This window comes from Tamandua tetradactyla, chromosome 4 (genome assembly GCF_023851605.1).
Source record: "Tamandua tetradactyla isolate mTamTet1 chromosome 4, mTamTet1.pri, whole genome shotgun sequence".
Lineage (NCBI taxonomy): Eukaryota > Metazoa > Chordata > Mammalia > Pilosa > Myrmecophagidae > Tamandua > Tamandua tetradactyla.
This window is the reverse complement of record NC_135330.1, coordinates 112,165,797-112,180,875: the sequence shown is the minus strand read 5'-3', so window position 1 is coordinate 112,180,875 and position 15,079 is coordinate 112,165,797. Positions and strand designations below refer to the sequence as shown.

The 15,079-nt window shown below is 43.9% G+C and overlaps 1 protein-coding gene across 5 annotated transcripts in view; it reads right to left on the bottom strand.

The window, feature by feature from the left end:
* Positions 1-4,923: 4,923 nt before the first annotated feature.
* The window catches only part of RUBCNL (rubicon like autophagy enhancer), a 73,127-nt gene continuing 62,971 nt past the window's right edge, over positions 4,924-15,079 (bottom strand). For all 5 annotated transcript variants that reach the window (XM_077158259.1, XM_077158261.1, XM_077158257.1 and 2 more), the window contains exons 10-14: positions 11,192-11,430; positions 10,668-10,729; positions 7,775-7,928; positions 7,091-7,181; positions 4,924-5,150 (exon numbers count right to left, since the gene is read on the bottom strand). In XM_077158259.1, the coding sequence (XP_077014374.1) occupies positions 5,038-5,150; positions 7,091-7,181; positions 7,775-7,928; positions 10,668-10,729; positions 11,192-11,430 (659 nt within the window). In that variant the 3' untranslated portion in view covers positions 4,924-5,037. The remainder of the gene's footprint in view (positions 5,151-7,090; positions 7,182-7,774; positions 7,929-10,667; positions 10,730-11,191; positions 11,431-15,079) is intronic.

Genomic DNA, 15,079 nt, shown 5'->3' with positions numbered 1-15,079 from the left:
CAAACCAAACACGGGGCCATTTTCCAAAATATCAAAATGAAGAGATGGAAAGGGAGGAAGTCATGTGGCAGAAAAGGCCAGGTTTCTTTGGGCATGGTGAGTAGATTCAGTGTGGGTCTGCATCTACATACTATTTACAAGCTTGGTGAATGCTGAGTGGTGGGCCTTTCTCTCTGCTCTCTTCTCCTTAGAATCTACTGTCTTGCTTTATACCCATTATTCCACTGGGCACAGCTCTCAGAACTTACTGCAACCTTTGATACTTTTTATTATCTGTCCCTGAAACACAGATACATGCCTTTCCTCCCCACCACTTCTCCAGCCCCCTGGAGGTAAGCGTCCCCTGACCAGTACTCTTTGACTGAGTGTCTGTTTTTCTTCAGACCCTCACTGCCGACCATTTCTCCATGGAGGGCTCACTGGAAGTTCAAAGCCTCTTCTCCCAAGTACATTCCTCCATCTTAATCAATGATGCCTCATTCTTCCTAGGTAGCCCCACACCCTCAGTTACTTCCTGGGGCTTTCCCCCAATATTCAGGCTCCATGACCTCTGATTATCTTCTCAGTGTCCTCCCCACAGGGCTGGGATTAGGGTAAGACAAGTAAAGCCACATTGTTAAGTGCCTGGTAGAATCCTGTCTTTACTTAAAATACTGATATTTTGTCCATCATGGGTTTTGGGCATTGATTTTGGAAATACGGCACTAAAACATCATTTATCCTGATTACTCCATTTTTGGTGTTTCCTTACACTTTATGCCTGAGGTGAGGCCTCACCAACCTCACCCTCGAGTCCTGGCCCTGCTTCTCCAAACATCCCTCTCTCTCCATCTCTTCTCTGGCAGCCTTCATCCAGAGCTTGGTCATGTCAGCTGGCCAGCCTTCACTCCCTGCTCCAACCCGTCCGACACCTAAGCCCATGCTGTCTGTCTGAAGCACAGGTTGAGTTGTGCCCCTCTTTCCGTCCAGAGTCTTCAAGGACTCCTGACTGTCTGTTCCATTCAAGCCCCCTGGACTCCTCTTCACTGTGCTCCATGTTGTGGGCTCTGCTTGCTTTTCTGGCTTCATTCCCGGTGCACGCCCTGAGCCCCATACCGGTCTACTCACCACACCCAAAGACACCTGGCCTTTTCTGCCACAGGACCTCCTCCCTTTCCGGCTCTTCAGTAACAGTCAGGCTTAGCCTTCAAGGCTCAGCCTCCACAGAGCTTTCTTGAAGCATCTCCACTGGATCACTTCTACTATATTTGGACTCAGCCACAACTACTGAAGGTATTCTTTCATATGACTTCTGGCAGCTGAGGAAGAGCTGAATGGAAAAGCCAAGCAACAACAAACCCCACTAAAAAGCAACATATGGCACCAACAAGTACTTCCCTGCCAAGCGTGGCATGTGGGCTAAAGGTCACTTCTCCATCCCACCAGGCAGTTAATTGGGTAGGAGCCTCTATTATCACACCACAGAGAACCTGGGCCTCAGCCAAAGCTGGAGAGCAGTTAGACTCTCCCATTTCCTTTGCAGCTGCTGCACATACTCCCTTACTAGCAAAGATGTGTAACACACATCTACACACTTACCTTGGCTTCACAAAACAGCAACCCTGTGCACTGAACCCGAGTTATTCTTAAGCCACAATATTCCCCAAACCAACACAATGATGCCAGGAGATACTCAAGTCCACTCTGTTGGCTTGACCAGCACTCAGAACTTAAAGGTAGCTTTGTGCTCATACTATCTCAAAAAGATGCCACAGAAGAAGTAGGGGCTAGGTACACAGGCTTTGGAGGCAGGCAGACACCAGTGCCAACCTCAGCTCTATGGCATACCACCTGTGGGAACTAATACGTTGTTTCACTTCTCCAAGCATCGACTTCCCTACCAGTAAATGGAGATGCTGGCATTTAACTCAGAGAGTGGCTGTTAGCCGTACATACACACCATACCCTTCCCTGACTCCTGACAGAGAATACAGTGTAAAGGTAGGAAGGAAATTCTATTTTAAAATCTGACTTATTTTTCCTCTGCACCTATATTCCTATTTAAAGGGGGTGAGCCACTGTGGCTCAGCAGGCAGAGTTCTCACCTGCCATGCCAGAGACCTGGGTTCGATTCCCAGAACATGCATCCCCACCCCCGACACACACACACAAACAAAAGAAGAATGGGTGACAGCAGTTCCTCACTGGCTGTTGGCCAGAAACTCCACAGGGGGCCTGAGTGTGCTCAGAACGTGACAGCTGACTTCCAGAACAACAGACCTGAGAGAAAGAGATGGAGACAGAGAAAGCACAGTGTCGTTTATAACCCAACCTTGGAAATGACATCCCAGAGATTCTGTGCATCCTCTTGGTAACACAGATCAATCTGATAAAATGTAGAATGGGATTACACTGGGGTGGGTATCCTGGAGGCTGCCCACCACACTCCTCTATCAGAAATTCCCTTAGCAAAAGAAACCTAAGACCTTCTAAGGGAAATAAAGTTTGGGGACCAAGATTGCAAATGAACTAACAAAAGTTCTTATAGATAACTTCTACTTTTGTGAAACATAAAACCACATTGTATGCTAACCAATTAGATGACCTAGATGAAATGGACAAATTCCTAGAAATATACAAATTGCCTAAACTTCACTGAAAAAGAAAAAGGAGACCTCCAAAGACTTGTAAGAAGCAAAGAAGATACCTTGATATGAAATCCAATCTTGCCACTAATAGTCATTTTTCTGGTATATGTACATTATTATTCTTCGTTTCCTTAATCTTTTTTTTTAACTAATCCATATTGCTGAGTAGTTTTCAGAAGGCAATCATAAGTTTCTGAGTATGTACGCTGAAAACACCAATATGTAATTGCACAATTAGTCAATATAGGATAATTTCATGATGCCACTTTCAAAGAGTTGAGAAATCTTTATTTGATGGAAAGAGTTGATTTTATCCATAATAAAAAATGTGGGGAGATGATATAGTAATTGAGTCCAGCTAAGTTATGTAGCTTTGGAAAAACTTAATTTTTCTGAGGCTTGGTTTCTGTGGTAGTTAGTTTCAGGTGTCAATTGGCCAGGTGGTAACACCCCCTCATTCTGTTTCTTTTGCCTTAAATCATCAGTATGTGAAGTTCATCTATGGTTCTACATTTGTGGTCAGCTAAGGGAGTGAGTGAGTGAGGTTTAATTTAATTAGCTGGAGACCTAAAAGAGAAAGGTCAGAAGAGAGCTCAGCAGCTCAGCAGACCTCATCTGAGCACTCACAGCTCAGTCCAGAAGTTTGGGGATGAAGAAAGGAATCGCCCCAGGGAAAGCTGTTGGAAACCAGAAGCCAGGAGAGAAGGCCAGCAGATGTCGCTGCATGCCTTCTTGTGTGACAGAGAACCTCAGATGAGAGCTAGCTGCCTTTCCTCTGAAAAACTATAAATCAACTACATAAATCCCCTTATTAAAAGCTGAAAAACAGGGTGCATGGGTAGTTCAGTGGTTAGAATGCCCACCTTTCAGGCGGGAGACCCAGGTTGGATTCCTGGACCATGCACCAAAAAAAAAAGAAAAAGAAAAGAAAAAGAGAGATCGAATCTTCTAACAAAGCAAAGTCCAGGACCAAAGAGGTCACTAGTGAATTTTACCCACTTTTCAAAGAATTGAGACCAATTCTTCTCAAGCTGTTTCAAAAAAACTGAAGGAAAAAGACTTCTTAACTCATTCTATGAGGCCTGCATTACCCTAATAGCAAAACCAGATAAAGATATTACTAGAAAATAAATTTGCAGAACAAAATCCCTTAAAAAAAAAAAAATAGAATGGGTGACAGGATGAGAGGCCCCGGATTGAGAGGAAACGCTCTTTTCTTCCTAGGGCTCCAAATCATCCCACTGAAGAAAACACACACACACACACACAGGGGACGGGAGGCAGGGAGAGGAGCACCGTTTCACTTTATTGCCTGCCTGCGCTGTTCGAGAAGTTTCATTCAAAGTAGGCGTCGTTAGGTGCGTGAATCCTGCCCGGTGTTACAAGCCCTTGTGTGAAAACCAACCACTTGGCCTGAAGATGTGCTGACGGACCCAGCCCAGAGCTCCTTTCTCAAGTGGGAGAAAGTATATAGGAGGTAGAAGGAAAACCAGATTCACATGTTTTAGGAATGCACACAAATATAAGACATACTGGGGGGGGGGGGGGTTCCCAAAGGTTTCGTGATTCATCTGTCTATAATTTTAAAGTCATTACTAGAATGAAGTTGCTCACTAAAGGTATTCCCAGCAGCTCATCCTAAGTCCCCAAATGCCTTATTTTCAGTTTTCCATTTACGAAGCAAGATCCGAAAAGGCAGGACTTCGCCGTGTGTGGACTAGAGCTGACAAATACAAGTGTGGTTTGCGCCACCTGAAAGAGTGCCCTCTAGGGGCAGAGGCTTCACATAGCACCTCAAGTGGACGTCTCCCCAGCTCAGCTTGAGATAGGTGACAGTGTAACACCTAATCCCGATACAAACTCTGGAATAAATAAAATGTGTAAAGCTGATACACACTGCGTCAGTTTTACACATTTTTATTTAAAAATCACACTACATGCACTACACCCAGTGGAAATCTGTTTCTGCAAAAAACAACAACAAAAAAATTAGCCTGAGCAACAGATTTTTGGTTCCAGTTTTGTTCACCAGAAGTATCCATCAGAGTCACAAAACCAGCTTTAAAGGAAGACAGACAGTAATTCATCTTGTCTGTTATGAGTCATCAAAAATAGGTTCCCTCATTAGCTAAAGGTAACTGTTCAAATACAATTTAACAATCGAAACTCAAAAAAAAAAAAAAAATAGTAGCAGCCAAAACACTGATTATTTGTAAACAAAACCATCCTTCCACTTAATAACAAAAAATCTGCATTCTCTTACATCATTAAATATTAGTACAATAAAAAGAATATTTTTATCTCTTTTTCATAATATACAATATCCGATACCCAAGCAATGTCATCAATGACAGACACGCATTGTGATATAGGGTGAGTTGAAGAGTCTTTTTCACAGTTCTTGGGGGTGTCACGTGGCAGCAGGGGACAAACTTTCCAACAATCTTTTCCTGGCTGTGATCCTCGCACACCGGGGGCACTTGGCGGAGTGGAAGCACTGCTTGTGAAAGCACGCTCTGCACGCTGCAAGGAAGGGGGAGAGGCATCAGCAATGGGACTATCTTTTCTCACAGTTGCACACATGCTCTGCCCCATTCTTACAGATTCAAGAGGGTCTGAATCCAGAAACCAGGGTCTCCCCCCACCATGAGGAAAGTAAAATCAGCCAGACTGAACTCACAGGGATAATAAATCCCCTAAGAGGTCATGAGCATGAGGCATGGCGGATGCTGCAGTGGGCCCCAGGTGCACCCAAGGACTGAAGCACACATTTTCCAGGCTGCTGAGAGTGCTGGGGGCCGATGGCCAACGGAAATGACCCTAATGGTCATGTCACCCCCTCCTGGGGCCAGCCAGCACCCAGGGACTGGTCATCGTGGGACTTAAAGGCCCTGTTGACCCCCTTGCCCTATTCTGGGAAAACACTGAAAAGCCATCCCTGCTCCAGAGGGCTTTGCTGCAACTTCCCTGCAGCTCCACTGCTCCCTCAGAGCAGTCTGGCTGCCTTCACTTCCCAACAACTGGAAACATACCCCAGTGCAGACTCCTGTCCCAGAGTCTGTGCTCTGGGGAGCCCGTGCTGCAACAATGACTGTTTAAGGACAGACAGCTCTGGGGTGACCTGCAAAGACAGCTTCTCCTTTTAAAAAGTGTAGGCAGGTTGTGTTACCCAGATCTCTCCTGAGAGATGGGGCTTAGAGAGCATGGGATTCCCTTGGCACTAACATCACGGAACAGGGGTTGGCAAAATCTTTTTCTATAAAGAGCCACATAGTATAGCCAAGGTGCTGTGGCCACCTGGTCACTATTACGATGTGCCAGGTTGAAACTGTCATGTACCCCAGAAAAGCTATGTTCTTCAATCCTGTTTCAACATTGTTGGGTGTGACCTTTTGATTAAGTTTTTTCCATGGATATGTGACCCACCCAATTGTGGGGGAGACCACCTGATTAGGTGGTTTCCATGGAGATGCATCTCCACCCATTCAAGGTAGGTCACTTACTGGAGTCCTTTAAGAGGGAACCATTTTGGAAAAAGCTTCAGAGCCGAAAGAGACAAGAGACATTTGGAGATACAGAAAGAAAATGTCCCCGGGAAAGCTGTTTGAAACAAGAAGGCAAAACCAGCAGATGTCGGCCATATGCCTTCCCAGCTGACAGGCATTTTGGACCCATTGGCCTTTCTTGGGTCAAGGTATCTTTCTCTGGAAGCCTTAGTTTGGACACAACTTGGCACAGGATGGTCTCTGCTGGCCTTCTCTCCAGGCCTCTGGGGTCCAACAACTTTCCCTGGGGTGAGTTCTTTCTGCGTCTCCAAAGGCCTGGGCTGAGCTGCAAGTGCTGAGATGAGGTATGCTGAGCTGCTTGGGCTGTGATACATTGAGCGCTCTCATTTAAGCACCAGCCAATTAAATCAAACATCATTCATTACAGCAGGCATGCCTCTTAGCCGACTGCAGATGTAATGAACAACAGATGAGGTTCACGTACCATTGGCTCATAGCCACAGCAACAGAACTAGGTACCTTCACCTGGCCAAGTTGACAACTGAATCTAACTACCACAACTTAGAACTGTAAACTTGTAACTTAATCAATTCCCTTTATAAAAGCCAATGCATTTCTGGCATATTGTATTTTCAGCAGCATTAATAGACTAAAACACCCAACTACCCAATTCTGCCCCTGTAGCGTGAAAGCAGCCAGAGATGATCCTTATTCAGTGGGTGTGACTGTATTGCAATTACAAAAACAGGGGGCAGGCCCTGGGCCACCCACCCCTGGCATAGAAGAAACGGGGCATCTCTTCTTGCCAAACCCTGCAGCATAAGGCATCATTCTTTACCCTGGCTCAACCCAAATACTCCCCCTGCATTCCGAAACACTTTATAGTCTCCAATCTAACATACAACCACACACCAGCATCAGTCTACTTTAAAGAAACAACTCTGTGCCTAAAGATACCTGGACATCTTGTACAGATTGTGGTCTGAAATGGGAAGATGACAGATGTACTCCGGCAAAACTCACAAATGAAGCCCCTTCCTTGGCACAGCTGTAAGAAAGGAGGTCAGAGACATAAAACCCTCACTGGTGATGCTTCCTTAGAGGAAGATGCTGAGCTACTGCTTTTAATTTCTGAGCATTCATTAACTTAAAAAGCATCCGTTTATGAGGGCCCATATGCTACCCTCCAGAAGGAAATGGGAGTTGAATTGTGCAGCAATCAAATCTTAAATGCACATTCATTCTGCATGGAAGAGTTCCACATTAAGGAAATGGGAGGCACCAGATCATGATTTTAAGCATGTGTTCTTAAAAGATCTAGTGTTTCTTCTTATTTCTACACTACACTTCTTATTTCTGGACATGGAGTCTCCTGTTCCATTTGATCCCAAGACCACACAGCTGTACTTGGCAGCTAAGGACAGAAAAGGACACCAGGGAGGTCCCATGCTCAGCTGGGAACACAGGCTAAGTGGTCAGTTGGCCTAGACTTGCAATCCCAGCTCGGCCACTTACCAGCAGGGAGGTCTTGGCTGGTTCCTTAACCACTCTGAGCCTCAGTTTTCTCATCAGTAAAATGGCATCACAAGTCCTTCCCTCAGGATTTGGGAAGGCTAAATAAGGGAGCATGCAAATTCTCACCTCACAGCTGGCCACGTGCGTGAGGGAAGTCTTCAGAATATCCTTCAGCACGGGAGCCAGCAGCCCTTTTTTGATCCTGACCAGGTCATCCAGAGAGAAGAGGTGGAGCTCATCAGTTAAGTGTTTTGGGACCTGGTCAAACTGGCTTAATGCACTGCCAGAGAGGAAACAAAAAGAAATTCAAAACCCACCCACACAGAGGCAGGAAGGAAGTGGGGCCAGTGCTTGTTTTCTCCTGGCACTCACACTTAATTGTTGGAACTCAATCTAAAAAATAAAAAATATATATATATCCACAAGACAAACAGTTAATCTGGCTCAGTGCTATTCTACATTTTGCACATTTGCTTGGAAGTCATGAAATTAAAATTCCATAGAAGCTAATTTCAAAAATGAATGAGCAGAGAAATGTATCTCTTGGAGCCTGTCTGTACACACAGATAGCAAAGAAAATGTCTAGAAATTTGTTTTACAAGTCTTAAAAATGGCAATCTGGGTCAAAATGACTACTTTAGTCATTCCAGCTAACATTCAAGTCCATCCATGTCACTGGATATTGTTTCATCCGTAGGAGTACTACAGCTCCAAGCACACGAGGGACTCCCAAATTCCTAGGTTTAAGTCTTAAGGTTCATGCAGCCAAGTGCCTGCTGCTCAGACTCTCCTACAGGTCCTAAGGGCATTCAAGGTCGAACCTCATCTCCTCCAAACCCCTTGGTCTTCTCCTGCATTCCCAAATCACTCTACACTCAATAATGTCAAACTGCATTTAATTCTGCACGCGGCCCCTGGGGACACTTGCTCATGCTGCATCCTCTGCCTTTTGGAGGATTTTCTACCCCTCTTCCTCACTCCAAGCTCCATTCATGCCAAGCTCAGGCTTTTTCTCCTGGAAGCCTCGGCTGCTCTCTTCCCCATCCCACGCCCTCACGAGTTAAATGTTCACAGCACCCTGTGAACGTATCTAACATGTCTGCAATCACCTATTTGTTTTTACTTTCCTTTCCCTATCTCCAACCCTGAGCGCTTGTGATTTTTTTTTTTAATTTGAAGCACAGAATGGATGTTCAATACATTCCTGTTGTAGGTAGAGGACTTCATGGGCTCCCTTACATATAAGATGAGAAAACTGAGGTCCAAGGAGTAACTCACTTGTCATATAAGTACTATGAGGTAAGGCTCAAATGATCCTACGACCACAGAACCCCTGCTCTTTCCCCCAAAATGGATTATTACAGAAGCCATCCATCATCAACAAATAAAGACCAGAAGCTGAAAAACCTTCAAACAAACAAAAGCCTTGATCCCTGTTATTTATCATAGATAATCTTACCCCCTTTGGTAACTAACTCTTTTCCCATATAATATAGGGAAACCTTTTTTATGTCAAGAATTCATGCCTACACTTTTATGGGCTGTATATTATAATACACTATGGATGTAGAATAAATTTAAGTATAGCTCTATTACTGGATACCCTATAAATGTTTAATATCTTTTACTATTATAAATCTACTCTTTAGCTTAATGCCTGCCCACATTCTTGGTTGTGTCCTTAGGATGAACTTTCTAGAAGTAGAATTTCTAGAGGCTACAGCCTCATCGTGGTTCCACATGCCACCCTATAAGGGGTTAAGAAAAAGCTACTGACTGGAGATGTTTCATTCTTGTTTCAGCCCCTTCTCCTTAACAAGTTAAATTCACCACTACTGAGTTAGAAGGTTTCACAATTTTAAACTGATGGTGTGCACTCCCAACGAAGGCAAGAGGCAATTACTCTGAGAAGCTATTGGGAGTGGAATTGTGTCCTCCCACCCCCCATCCAAAGACAGGTTCAAGTCCTAACCCTCAGTCCCATGAAATGTGACCTTATTTGGAAAAAGGTTTTTTGAAGGTGAGATTAGTTGAGGCCAAATGGGATTAGGGTAGACCCTGATCCAAGGTGACTGGTATCCAAAAAGGAAGAAATTCGAGCACTGTGATAGTATGAAGCTGTTATGCACCCCAGAAAGGCCCATGTTATTTTAATCCATTCCTACAGATGTAGACCTATTGTGGGTGGGACCTTTGGGTTAGGTTATTGCAATTGAGATGTGACCCACCTCATTCACGGTGGCTCTTGATTCTCTTATTGGAGTCCTTTATAAGAGGATAAAAGACAGAAAAAAGTCCCAGAGAAGCTGAGAAAAGACCTGGAGAAGCTACAAGCGAGCCCACAGAAAACAGAGAGGAAGCCACTGGAGCCAGAAGCTGAAAGCAATGAAACCTGGGAGTGAAAGACCAGTCGACCCTGGCCGAGTGCCTTCCCATGTGACAGAGGGGTCCTGGATGCCTGTGGCCTGTCTTCAGAGTCCAGATGATGCCTTGCGTTGGACATCTTCACAGCCTCAGAATTGTAAACTTGTAATAAATCCCCATTGTAAAAGCCAACCCATTTTCTGCTACACTGCATTTTATCAGCTTTACCAAACCAAAAACAGGCACAGAGAGGTAGACAGAGGGGAGAAGGCCCTGCAATGACGAAGGCATAAATTGAAGGCCTGCACCTACAGGCCAAGGAATCCAAGGATTGGTGGTAAACGCCAGAAGCTAGAAGAGACGAGGCAGGATTCTCCCCTAAAGGTCTCAGAGGGAGCACGGTGCTGCCGACACCTCAGCTCTGGACTTCCCACCTCTAGAACTGTGAGAGAACAGATCTCACCTGTTTCCAGCCACCCCACCCTACCTGTGGTACCTTGTTACAGCACCCCAGAGAACTCAGACAGAAGCCTTGTGTGAGTGACATGCCGAGGGCCAGCCATCGCTCAGGTGCTTAGGAGGTGCCTGGAAGGCAGGCCCAGAAACAGATGCACCCAACTCACGGGCCTGGGACTATCCCAGCCAAGAAAATTACCTTTCTGCAAGCCTGCAGGTCTTCAACAACTTCTTGATGTGAAAAAGTTGCTCCTGGATTTCCTAACATGAGAAACCAAAATAGAAGGGGAAAAGTTGAATGTTATGGATGACTTTAAACTCCTTATTCTAAATTTAAATATTACTTCTAACCTTGAAATGATTTGACTTTGGAAAGAATCTTTGAAGTACTCTATACAGCCAGAGGGCATCACTTGAGTCCATATTATAGACAGGGTCCACTGCAGATGGAGGTTTTGTGGAGTCTGAAGTTTACTCAACTTTGGGGACTTCTTTAAGAAATATGCAAAACTATGCATAAATGCAAAACTGTGTATAAATACAAAATTAGGTATGGGGCTTTGGAAAGAGCCCATGCAAGTGACTTTCAAGCTTCATTAGCTTCTCCATAATCTGTACCTCAAGGGGATGGTCTGTGAGTCCTCTGAAATAGCAGGATGTGCATTTTCTGCAGCAAGACCCTCTGAGGTGGGGATGGGGGGTTGGATTCGCTTCGCTACTCACCCTCACTCGGTCCAGCTCCTTGGCTCTGGCGTAGAAGTTCTGGCTGACAACCAGCACATTAAAAATGGGCTGGTGCCATATGCTGTCCAGCAACCGTTTGGAGAAATTGCTGACGTAGTACTTCCTGAAATCCCAGGCCAAGAGGATGCGGGCGGGAATGTGGGACTCTGCGTATGAGTGGCAGCAGTCGCAGAAATACTTGCCCAGGTATTCGCAGTACCGGAGCCGCTTCACGAACTCTGCGAAGAACGCGGGAGAGTGTGCACAGCGCCCAGCGCTGAATATCCACCCTCCCCCAGCAGAAGCTAGAAACCTCAAATCACTGAGCTGCTAGAGCAATGGGGGGTGAAGGAGGGGCGGGACTGGGGATGCACTGGCAGGGTCTCAGTTAAAGGGGCCACAGTGTGGAATTCAAAAGCTCCGCTTCCCAGATGTTGGGAAAATAGGACCCTCCCCCAGTACTCCGAAAGTTAGAAGACAGACATTGCAAACTGCGACATAGCAAAAAGAAACGGAAGGCAGGATTTTGAACTCCAGGTGGGACCCCCGATTATACCTTCCTGTCTAGAAGACTCAGGGCAAGTCAGAAACTTTTCAGCCCTCACTTTCCTGAAGCCACAAAAAGCTTCTGGAAATCCTAACAAGCACCTCACAATGGAATCAAATGATATCACACATATGAAGAGTGTTTTGTAAACAATGAAGCAGTGTACATGCAATGTTAGGAACTTGTTAGTATGCAAAAAGAGTTCCCAGAGAAATCGGTGAGAAGAAAAAAATACAATAATAGACAAAGGGTGGAAATACACAATACATGAACAAAGAAATGCAGCCAATCAGTGAACCATGAGAGGTTAAGCAACATGACCAGGGGCACCCAAGCAGTTATCAGGGAAGCCAGGATTTCAACCCAACCTGGACTGCCAAAGCTTCAGCTTTCCGCCATCATACCCTACTCATTTGCTGCATTCAGTATTTGGGGTAGAGGGTAAGTGAGAGGAGACCAAGTGTTTCCACTTGCCCAAAGGCTCTCTCACACTCAGGTTGCACTTAGAGTTGATGATTAAAGCAAAACAGAAACAACCCAAGTGCCCATCAACAGAAGAATGGGTGAACAAACTGTGTTAAAGCCATGCAATGGCATATCATTCAACCATAAAATGGAATGAAGCTCTGGTACATGCTACGACATGGATGAGGCTTGAAGACATTCTGTTGTGTGAAATAAGGCAGACACAAAAGGACAAATACTGTATGAGTCCACTGATGAAACATGTAGAATAAGCAAATTCCCAGAGATGAAAGGTAGATTGGAGGTTATCAGGGTCAGGGGAGAGGGGAAGGGATGGAGAGTTATTGCTTCTTAATGGATATAAAGTTTCTGGTTTGGGTAATGAAAAAGTTTGGAAATGGATAGTGGTGACAGTAGCACAACATTGTGAGTATAATTATTCCCCCTGAATTGTACACTTAAAAATGTTCAAAATGCCAAAAAGGGGAAAGGAAGTGTAACAAATAAGGTATCAGTGGCCGAGAGATTTCAAACAGAGTCGAGAGGCTACTCTGCAGGTCACGCTTACACAAGCTTCATTAGGCATTGCTACCCATCATAACTTGCCAAACCCCAACCAAAACCATTCCTGTCAATCCTAAAGAACACTTAAGGCAATATATAAGATTCTACAAAGATTCCATGCACTAGGGTAACTTTCCAGAAACCTACAACCTCCAGATGGGTCCCTGGACCAGGTAAGTCCTGAAACCTAGAGGGCCCAGCCTCTTCAGAACATCAGCTAGTTCCATGCCCCTATCCAATATTATCAATAGCCCCTTCCAGCATGAAAAAGTTAGAATGTTCATAGCCCAAATACCCCTAAAGAGTGGGAGAAAGATCAAAGATGATGACAGAATTATATAGAGAAGGTCGGGCTTAACAAATGAGCATGAGTGCTGAATCATCATACTGATATTGCTTTTATCCTCCAGTATCTCAGAGCAGCTAGAAATAAAAACCTAAAATTGTGGAATTGCAACCCATACAAAACTCTAGAATTCATCCTACAACTAATTGTTGCAGTGTTACTTTGAAGTTTATTGTTTTGTACATGTTATTTTTCATGCAAATAAAAAGAGAAGGAAGAATATAAAAGACAAGATAGGATTTAACAAATGAGTATGACTGCTGAATCATTAAGTTGATATTTCTTTTGGTCTCCAGTGCCTAAGAGCAGCTAGAAGAAAAAAACAAAAAATCGTGCAACTGTAGTCCATACCAAACTTAAATTTGTTCTATAACTTCTTGTTAAAATGTACTGGAGGGTGGGCCAGGGTGGCTCAGCAGGCAGAATTCTCATCTGCCAGGCTGGAGACCGGGGTTCGATTCCCAATGCCTGCCTATGCAAAAAAAAAAAAAAAAACACATGTACTTGGAAATTTATTACAAATTTATTGCTTTTTTGTATATTTTATATTTCACAATTAAAAAAACATTAAGAAAAAAGATCAAAATGGCAAATTTCATGTTAGCAGAACAAAAAAAATTTAAGATGATTTAAAGAAAAAAAATAAAGTGCAATATTTTATCATCAAACTCTGGATGACCTACAGGACATCCCTCTCAAGGTGATAAATTATTTGTTAAGAATTTATTCAGTGCCTCATGATTACATCTGAGTTTCAGATGTGAAACTTGGAAAAGTCTCTTGTATCATGTTTATGTTCCACCATGGATCAAAAACTCTGACATAGCCGAAAGGTTACTGTGCTTACAAAACAGCCTCAATATAGTTTATATTTCTTGTATGCTGAAATGATATTGGTGCTCTTCAATCTCAAAAATGTTGTAAGCCTGCTGACAACATTTAGAATATGAACAAATTGAGAAAACCATGTTTTTCTAACAAGTGGTAACCAGGCATTCATGCAAGGATGTGATATGGACTGGCCTGATGCCCGCCTAGAGAGGCACACCGATGATAAAAATGTTGACGAACAGGTCTTTGAGATACAAAAATCCAGTGGAGATGTCATTCAGTGAGCATCGGGTCAAGCACACTGGCATCCGGTTGCTCTGTCTCCTGCCTCCAAGGCCCACGCTAGGCTGCAAGGCACACTACATCCTTCACCACTGTACTGCCACCAATGCCTTCTGCAGCTGGCTTGTGGACCCTTCACTGATGTTGAACCTGGCTCCCAAGATGTCTTATTAAACAAAGCTGTCACTTCCAGGCTGATGGACTTTAGAGACTCTGGTATCCTCCACTTTTAAGTGTGTTGTATGCCCTTGACCTGTGCATTGTGTTGGCAATCTTCTATTAAGCAAGCAAATAGACTGCGTAGAACATCCAAACTATTGCTGTGTCGAATCAGCTTTCACGTGCTGAAGTCACTTTTGATTTGATCTCCTTTGGGTTTGTTGCCACAATTACAGTTTCATAACAATATAAAACCTCTGCCTTTCCAATATGAGAAATTTAGAATGGCCATTGCCCAAACCCCCCTAAAGAGAGGGATGGAGAGATCAAAGGTGATGGTGGAGTTATACAGAGAAGATAGGATTTAATAAATGAATATGAATGCTGCATCATATATCTCTTTTAGTCTCCAGTATTTTAGAGCAGCTAGAAGTAAAAACCTAAAATTGTGAAATTGTAACCCATATCAAACTCTGAAATATGTTCTCTAACTAATTGTGGTGTTATGCTTGGAAATTTATAGCTTTTTGTATATATGTTATTTTTCACAAAAAAAAAGGAAAAAAAGTTGATGGTGATGATAAAAAAAATATTTAAGCCCTCTAGCCTCCTATATTCTGGAGCAGCTAGAAGGAAAAATCTGAGAGGATCATATGGTAGCCCATGACAAACTCTGGGATCTGTCTTGTAACCA